The sequence below is a fragment of the Aythya marila genome (genome assembly GCF_965140915.1).
Source record: "Aythya marila genome assembly, chromosome: 4".
NCBI lineage: Eukaryota > Metazoa > Chordata > Aves > Anseriformes > Anatidae > Aythya > Aythya marila.
The window spans coordinates 65,110,173-65,119,072 of NC_139045.1; the positions used below are offsets into that span (position 1 = coordinate 65,110,173).

The following is an 8,900-nucleotide window of genomic DNA, read 5'->3' on the forward strand; positions in this document are numbered from 1 at the left end:
GAAATCATGTAAAACCTAACTGATGTTGTGCGCACTCAGCATTTTACTAGGTTTTTGCATTGTATATTGGTAAATAAACTTGTATTAAAATTTCTTTCCATCATTGATTTCATGGCAACGTAGCTTGTATTGCAATGATGAAAATCACTAAAACTCCCAGTTGTAAATAGCGACGCTTTTAGCTAAATGGTGGTGGGCAGAGAAATGATCTTGCTCAGTCAGCTGAGCCAAAGGCACTGGCAGCTTTGTGAACTGCTCTTATGCTTAAGCTTCAGAGCCACCTGGGCTTTGGTTCCTTCCGTGCCTCCAACCTGTACACTGCTGTACAGCCGTGGTCTCTCTTGCTAAAGGTTCTCCTTATTGACAGCCTCTCGGAAGGGGCAGGCTGAGGGAAAGGAACAAGTCAGCTCAGCTGCTATTAAAGATACGAGTTTGAGTCTTGTGCCGAACCTTTACCAGTAAGTTGTGTTCAACTATACCTTGAATTAAGTAATGTAGGCAAAAAAAAGTATGAGGTGCTGGAGCTCATTGACACGATCTTGATTTGCTGGGGAAGAACCTGGTCCTCTGCCTTAGTTGTCCTGCTGGAAGAATCTGCACTGATGAAGTTAAATTTAGTTTAGGTAAGAGCGGGTTTTGTTTGCTTTTAAAAAGGTACAGAAGTTAATGCTGGTCCCTTAAGGGCATGTCACAGCTGAACACAGGTTCCAGCCTCCATCCTCCATCCCACTTCACACAGCCACAGCTGCGAGGAAGTTACTACCAAATTCACTTCAGCTGTATGGAATCCCTTTCTCCTGTAGTTTTATGCTCAATCCTTGCCTTTTCATCTCTGTTCTTGATTAGTTTAAGAAGTTAACACTCAAGCTGTCTTCACAGTCACCAAAAATTATTCTCCCTCCCCTATCCAGTCAAAGCATTGATTTTGTTAGTTGAGAAAGACTAAGTGAATTCCCAAGCGTGATTAACCCCAAAACAGCCATATGCACTTTGGCTGTTCCTAGTTGCCTGTCTGGTTCTCATGAGGCAAACCAGCATTGGAAAAAATCTTAAATAATCACTTCTCACTATGAATAGGTGTAGTGTTCAGTCAACTGTTGGCAACTCTGCACCTGAATTTAAAAAAATAAAAAAAATACTAGAGCCTTTAAACTAAGAAGCTCCTTAATCCAAGACAGCCAGAAGTGAAGGTGAAAAATTCAGAAGTACTTACTGTTTGTTTACCAGGTCCTAGATAAGGTGCATAACTTTGGTGTTTGTCTTGTGTGTTAAACACCTGGGCTTTGAAGCTCTAAGAGGACGGACACTTTGTCAGCTCTGTGACTTGCCAAGTCCCATCCACTCCGATCCAGGTGAGCAGACAGATGCAGAACAAAGCGCTCTGTTAATCACTGTATTGTATTTTAGGCTGATTCTGCACAACTGGGAGCAGCAGGTGGAATTAAATGTGACAAGAGCTGCATGTGGGCAAAGTTCTGTTGCAGCCTAAGACCCAAGATGAATAAATGAAAGAAATGGAGATGAAACCATTCACATTTGTGTTGGAGCCACTTACATGCAATTATTTATGTAATTCTAAAATATAGTAGGTACCAAACTCTCAGCTATTCACTTCTATAGGTATTCTATATAGGTATATTTCAGCAGGGTTTTACCTACAGTTTGCATAACAAACTGATTGTAGAGCTTGGAAGTTACAGGACTATCAAAATTGTTTAAACCAATTTATACAATATTAAATTAAAAATCCAGAGATAGGATAAGTTCCATTGGTTCTTCAATGCCATACAAGTATTAGATGGTTTTCGTGAGTCAACTTTACTGGAGAACTAATAGGGTGGAACAGTTACGAAGCATGTCTGCTCTCCCCTGCCTTTTATTTACAGGTCAGAAGTCACAAAGGTTTCAGTTTCAGATGTTGAGACTATTTCTGAATAGGCATACTTAAAAAAAACAAAAAACCATATCCATCAGCATGCAAAAGCTGATGGATACTTGCAGAGAACTGGTCTTCTGTTTTACCTCACCTGCTTCTGCAATGTTAGATTCTAAAAACCAAAAGGAACTCTTTGAACCATTGTGTGGACTTTCAATCTATGCGGTGATAAAAAGGTTCTTGTGAGCATTTACTTCCTTTCAGTGTAACACACTGTCAGAAGTCACGGCTGTAGTAAATATTATTCAAAGAGAGCTTAAAGAACACCCATGTTGAAGACCACTAAGCAACAGAAATTCATTGTTTGCTTCACTTTGACTGGGAGACCTCAACGGATTCATTGAAACCTCTTGTGGGACAGGGGAATAAGGAAAGCATGATGTAAGAGAAAAACCATCCAGCTGTTTAATAATTGTATGGCATTGTCAATTCTCTGATTAAGCAGCTAAGCGTCTTTCACAACACCCACCAAGGCCGGCCGCAGCGTACGCCCGTGCAGCTTATAGCCAATCTTGGATACTAGTGCGATAGTGCCCGGCTCCTTCCCCTCCATGGGAGCGTGGAACAGCGCCTCGTGTTCGTAGGGATCGAACTTGGCTCCGACAGGATTCAGTCTGAGCAGGCCGTGTTTTTTGAACACTTTCTGAATCTGTACTTCTGTCATGACAAGACCCTCATACAAGCTCTTCAGGTGAGGATTTTCATCCTTAATTTCTTCTTTTGGAACACTTTCTGTTGCTTTCTCCAAAATGTCTGCAACTTCTAGTAAGTCCTTACAGAAGCTCTGAATCCCTAAAAAGAAACAGAAGGGGCAGAAATGGGATTAGTCTGGTGAGGGAAGCAAGCATTAGAAAACCAAACAACAAAACCAAGTAAGCACAAACCAAACACTACGCACTAACCTGTAACCTTTTAGTTTTTTGAGAAGGCGTAACATAGTAAACATTTGGGATTAATAAGTCCTTCCTGGTTTTGCCTGATGACACAGAACTATTACAGATGCAATAAAATTCACACCCCACTTCTAGTTATAAGTAGAAAGTATCTCAACTCATACCTCGAAGAGCTGAAGCTGGTGAGCTGACTTTAACAGTTAGCTGTTAATTAATATTAACAGAAGTTACCAAAACCTTCAGATGGCTTCGAGGCATCCCTCGTGTTAAGGAACGTATCTTTTGTCTCTTCCATTGTGGGATTCACCTCAAGTCCAAAGCATTACATTGCCCTACTCCTCCCCTTTAATCTGATGCACTAAAAATATCTGCAGAAGAAAAAGCTTGTAGTCAGACTGATGAGGGCTCTGAAGAGTTGAACAGGCATTCTTCAGTAAAGGAACTCCCATCTCTTCCCTCCCACTACAAGCCACTTTTACGGCGAGTCAGAAGCTGAGCTTCACAAGGAGTGAGTAATTCCTAAACTAACAGCAGCCCATGTCCTGAAGGTGATCTCTGGCTCACTCTAGAGGAATCCGGATTAATCTCCCTTCAGGTAAATTGTCTCAAGCAATCACGAAAGACCAACACAACTTAGTTGAATAACATTTCTATACAGAGGTAAGACAATGACAAAGTACACTGCATTCTGGTAGCCTTGATCATTTAGTGTTTTTATCACTCAGCCTTTTTAATTCTTCCTCCCCACCCCTTACCAAGAAGGAATTGCAGCATTACCAGAGAACAAGTCTTTGGTTTAAACAAAACGAACTACAGAAGCACCTTGCAAGATCTACAGGGATCAACTAGTTCTCAGGAAAAAGTCACTGTAATAACTGCACAACTCTTTAGAGAGCTGTAACTAAAAGCATCCAATTAGTTCCAAAAATATTAACACATGAATCAAAACTTTAAATTTAGCCTGAAACTATGGTTAGGGCTTAAGTGTCTAAAGCACCTATTAACAAGTTGCCTAGTGATCTGGATCAAACCTAACCAGACTCTTCAAGAAGTTTCTTGTTTTGTTGTTTGTTTAAATGATCTCTCTAGGTATCTATGACTGCATCTCTGTGGATTTACGCAAGTCTCAAGAGTTTCTCTTCCCTAACAGAAAGAGCAATCCTGTATGAATGATGAAACTTATAATCACGCAGATTATCTTTAATTTACTTTTCATGAGAAGTTGTATTTGAATATTTATTTCTATGATAGCATCTCTGGGCTCAGCTATGACTCAAGGCCCTTCTGCAATACACAGCACATCAGTGAAACAGCGCTTACTGAAAAAGAATTTCAGGATGCAGCATTCAAACACCCATAAAAATTGTACAATGCCATGCAACTGAGTGATTTTTTTTTTTTTTAAAACATGCACATTAACTAAAAATCCTGTATGCAGAAATTGAAACTTTTGCATTCAGAATAAAACTATACAGCTGGCAAAGGAGGGTAACTAATTTTTCAAGTTGGGTGACAGTCAAACACTGAGATGACATAGCACTCTTCTACAGTTTTTGCACAGCTCTGTAAAACAGAAATTGTTTTGGAACATCAAAAAGCTCTCTCAGATGTCAGCAGCTCTCGAAGAAAGGTACATTTCTAGCATGCTGCAAAACCAGCAATTGGAGATTCCTAGCAGTGTACTACCTGTATCTGAAAGCTGTGGCCTTCAGCAGAACAGGAATGTTATTCAAATACAAAAGGTAAAACAAACAAACAAGAACAACAATAACAACAAAACATGGGAAAAGAAAAAAGCAAGCTAGTATTCCATGCTCTTGGTTGTTGTTTTTTTTTGCACTCTGTTTTGAGACCAAGCACGTGAAAAAGGCAAATGTCAGGCTGCAAACCTTATTAAAGAAGAATGTGCCAATGCAATACGGGTAGGAAATCACGTCAAACTTAAAGAAAAATTCAAATTGTTGACTACAGCTTGCTCAGTTCTGCCCTTGTCTAGAGTAAGATGATTACAATTCTGATACAAAACAAGGAACCATTTAAACCTCTGTCCCTCAAATACATCTTTTTAAAACCCAGTGTCCAGAATAACTGTAAAGTAGAACTTGTCAAAATTTCTGGACAGTCAACTCAATTGTTCAGGCTTTGCACTTTATCTTGTTATTCCTATGTCTTATACACAAAAAGAGCCTCCACTGACCGTATAACTTTGCCTCTTCTACTAGTTTCTGGCTTCTTTGCCTCACATTTTCTGCATCTGCCAAGGCGCGCTTGTACTTGTCCTGAAGAAGAAAAACAAGTTAGAGAAGAGGTTTCATTCCAAGCGGTCGAGTAGTTGACAATGATTCAAAACTGAAAAGTCAGTACAAAACAACTCTTTTTTTGAAAACAGTTACATTGCCTAAATCCTCTGTCTAAAGAGTAATCTGAAGACAATATGGCAATTATCACAGCATCCCTCTTACAAATGTAAATGTTTGCTTCATGTCAGTGCAGACAGAAGTGAGGGAGAGAAAGTAAGACTTCCAGACTCAGTGTTTGTTAACAGCTTAGCTGGAAAAAAATTTAATGCTATGAAGTATTAATACATGAAATTTTCTGAATTGAAGACTTCTGTTTTTTCTGGTAGGTGTTCACAGAAAGCCTTCATAAGCTGTAAGGTATTCTGACACTGCAGCAAACAAGATTCAACCCAAGTATTACTTTAAAACCATCTCTTCCCTTTCCATACGTACCACAGGGTGTCCTCCAAGTTTTTGAAACCTTACAAACTACAAACCCTAACTCTGTTTATCAGGTTTAGCTTAGGTACCTGTGTTCCTAGCAAGATGTCCATGCAGTAAATGTATTTATAACTAAATTCTATAAGCTTTGACATTTGAGGTTGGGTGCTCCATGATCTAAACCAGAACTCCACTGGGCTTTCACACTCAGGAAGCTTGACTTTCACGTGCATGTGAAGAATTACAAAACTGATTAAAAACAGTCAACAAGTTGACTGAAGAGACACCTTAGGTAGCCAATTGCAAATACTGTCAACAGAAGCATTAAAGGATGTCTCTGTCATGAGGATGTCAAAGGATGTTTTGGTAAGGGCAGCAGAAAGGAATCTCAGTCCACTTACGATGTATAGGCACTGCTTCCACAGAAGCTTCTGGACTACCTCTTTAAGTCCCACATGCTCTAGAAAGACATTTTACACAAAGCACTCATCCAGAAAAGCAATGCCTTTATTTAATCCACATCTGCCACCTCTCAGGGCATTCTTCACTCTCTGCTAAGTCATGCACGAGCTCGAATGCAAGATGCTTTAGGCCAGAGAGAAGGAACATGACACGCTAGTCTTGTGTTTAACGATATTTCTAGAAGAGATGGGTTGAAACTCTCACTTCAAAAGCATGTAATAAGTACAGTATTATACAAAAACTAAGAATCATTAACTTTAACCTTTGGAAAAGTCAGCAGCTGTTTTCAGAAAGGCTAGCGGAATACACACCTCAAAAGCATTCTAGCCCTTAAATGAACTTCCAAAAATTATTTTTCCACCGAACAAAAATCTCAGTGTAATGAAATCAGTGAAACCCAGTAACAAATTTCCAGCCTAGCGGAGGTCCAATTATATCCAGAAATCAACATGAAACTGCCCACAGTCATTTTGGACCAGGAAGGGCTGCACGTAAAGTCTCGCAGCGTATCTAAGCTTACGTTTAAGGAACTCACTGAATTACACCTTCATTACATCAGCTGCACCGCAGTCACGTTACCGCGAGCAGACTGAGCACTGAGAACCTGCCACCAAGATGTGAGGCGTGCAGTTTGGGAGGGAGGCAAAGCGACCGCCACAGGGCACTCACGGTGACTTCTTTCAGCTGCTCCTCCAGCCTGGCCTTCTCCTCGCCCAACATCTTCTCGGCGGGGCTGGCTTCGGCCTTCTGCTCGCCGGGGCTCTGGCTCTGCTCCTCCTCCACATTCTGCCCGGGGTTTTTCTGCTGCGTCGCCACACAGAGCAGTCGCGGAGACGTCCTGGGGCAAAGAAAGAGGAGAATAACGTTAATGGGGCGCCTTTTTTTGTAAGAGATCAGCGCTTTTTGGACATTTCACCTCACCAGCGGGGCATTTCTCCTCACAAACCGACCCCCCCGTGGCCCTCACGTTATGGCCCGCACCCACACGCCGACTCCTGTCCTGTGGCGTTGCCCTGCGGCCCGTTCCGCCGCCGCCCCGCTCCCCACAGGTTTCGGGATTTTTCCCCTCCCCACCGCATCCCACACGCGAGGCCGGCCCCGGGGCGCTGGCTCAGGGCTCGCTGTCGCTTCCCAGCCTCGTTTAACCCGGCCCGGGGCTGGGGGAGCCCGGCCTGGCCCCGCCGTCCCGGCTCGGCCCCGATCGCGGCCCCGGCCCCGGCCCCGCTCCCTCACCTCAGCGCCCAGCCCAGCAGCGGGGAGCGCGAGCGCAACGCGCCCCGGGCCGCCACCGCCGCCATGGCTCCTGCCTTGCCCGGCCGCCGCCAATCAGCGAGCTGAGGGGCCGTGAGGGACGCGGCCAACAGCCAATCCGCGGGGGGGATGAGGGCGTCAGGCCATAAGGAGCGGGAGGGAAGGAGGGCAGGGGGGCAGGGGGCGGGACTTGCAGCTCTTCCGGGCAGCCTGTGTGGGAGGCGGGGGGCGGCGGCCATTTTGTGTGGGGAGGGAGGCGGGGGCGGACAGGAGGGGGCGGCTCTGCGGCGGGCGGGCAGGCAGGGAGGGCTCTCCTCACCCCGCTGCGGGGCTGTAAGTGACAGGAGAGACAGCTGGCCGAGGTCAGGAAGGGGTCTCCTGTCAGAGCTGGTTAGGCTGAGAACGAGGAGATTGGGTAGCCGCAGGTGGTGCGGTCTGTGTACCTGAGCCTGCCCTGTGGGAGCTGGGACTGACGGGGCTGAGGCTCAGCTTCTGGAACTGCCCTCGTTACGAGTAATAAATACCTGCTTGGGGCGCTGGGCTGTGGGAAAAGCCCTTTTTCCTTACTGCAGCTGGCTGTGGTTGGTTTTCAAACTTCCACTTGGAGCTTGTCATCATATACATGTATACACATCCACTGTAACTGGTCTGTAACACGCTGTTTGGACAACAAACACCATCTAAAATTTGATTTTTTTGGTCAAAAAGGGTAATGTTGTTAACACTGTTAAACACAGCTGCCTGCTTGTGCTGCTCATTTCTACCAGTGCCCTGTGTAACTGGAGGCCACAGAAATCCACCTTGGTGATACCCCAATGGCTTCTTTACCTCATCAGTCCTGTCAGTTGTTTTGTGATCATCATTTTGAAGAGGAAAAAAGCCACACCCAAGTATTGCATGGTCCTAAAGTGAGAGCTAGATGACTCAGGTGCCTGAACACCAGCTGTTCACCTGATTTCTGCAGGCATTTCTGCACTTTCCAAAATCAGTCTGAAGGATAACGAAGATGCAGATACCATAATGCAAGTTCGTAAATTATACATTCAAGAGTATGATTAAAGTATTATTAAAAAGAAGCTGCAGAAGAAATTCTAGCTTGCTACATGAGAATCCTGCAAAATCTAGCACCTTGCTAAGTTAAAATGTGGCAGACTGCACTAAGTTTTCAGCACAGCCTTTATTTGGGACGGTTTGCTCATCTATGATGTGCCACGTCATGGCCTCTGCAGAAAGGAGGATAAATGATGTAACAGGGCCAGTGGCTGTTTATCACTGTAATTGTTATATTCCAGAGACTTCTTGTCACTTACAGTTACCTTGTGGTGCATTTCTGCTCCTGAGGGACAGTTTGGAAGAGCCAGAAGTACACCATTAACACTCCTGGGTGACAACAGGCAGCATCTCCGAGAGCAGAATTAAGCAAATAGTTTAATTCTGATGGTCAGTAGTCTGATGGTCATTGTTGTGAGATGTGACACTGATGCAGCCCAACAGCTTGCCTATACAGGACAAAGCAGAGGAAGAGCATGTATACCATGGGCTGGTGTGGCTTTAGAATCATCATAGAAGCATTATGGTTGGAAAAGACCTCCACGATCATCTGGTCCAACCATTAGTGCCGGACCAATCTTAAGTGCT

At 44.0% G+C, this 8,900-nt stretch overlaps 1 protein-coding gene across 1 annotated transcript; it reads right to left on the reverse strand.

The window, feature by feature from the left end:
- Positions 1–1,479: 1,479 nt before the first annotated feature.
- Positions 1,480–7,388, reverse strand: GRPEL1 (GrpE like 1, mitochondrial). The gene is made up of 4 exons (XM_082758939.1): positions 7,245–7,388; positions 6,681–6,849; positions 5,027–5,108; positions 1,480–2,728 (listed from the first exon to the last, which is right to left on the reverse strand). The coding sequence occupies exons 1-4, from the start codon at positions 7,307–7,309 to the stop codon at positions 2,382–2,384; spliced, it is 663 nt and encodes a 220-aa protein (XP_082615065.1). The 5' UTR covers positions 7,310–7,388; the 3' UTR covers positions 1,480–2,381.
- Positions 7,389–8,900: the final 1,512 nt, after the last annotated feature.

Coding starts and splice junctions, on each gene's coding strand:
- GRPEL1 (XM_082758939.1), bottom strand. CDS start 7,309: ATGGCGGCGGTGGCGGCCCGGGGCGCGTTGCGCTCGCGCTCCCCGCTG. Junction 6,850..7,244: donor CTGCTGGGCTGGGCGCTGAG/GTGAGGGAGCGG, acceptor TCTTTGCCCCAG/GACGTCTCCGCGACTGCTCT. Junction 5,109..6,680: donor AGCAGCTGAAAGAAGTCACC/GTGAGTGCCCTG, acceptor TTTCTTCTTCAG/GACAAGTACAAGCGCGCCTT.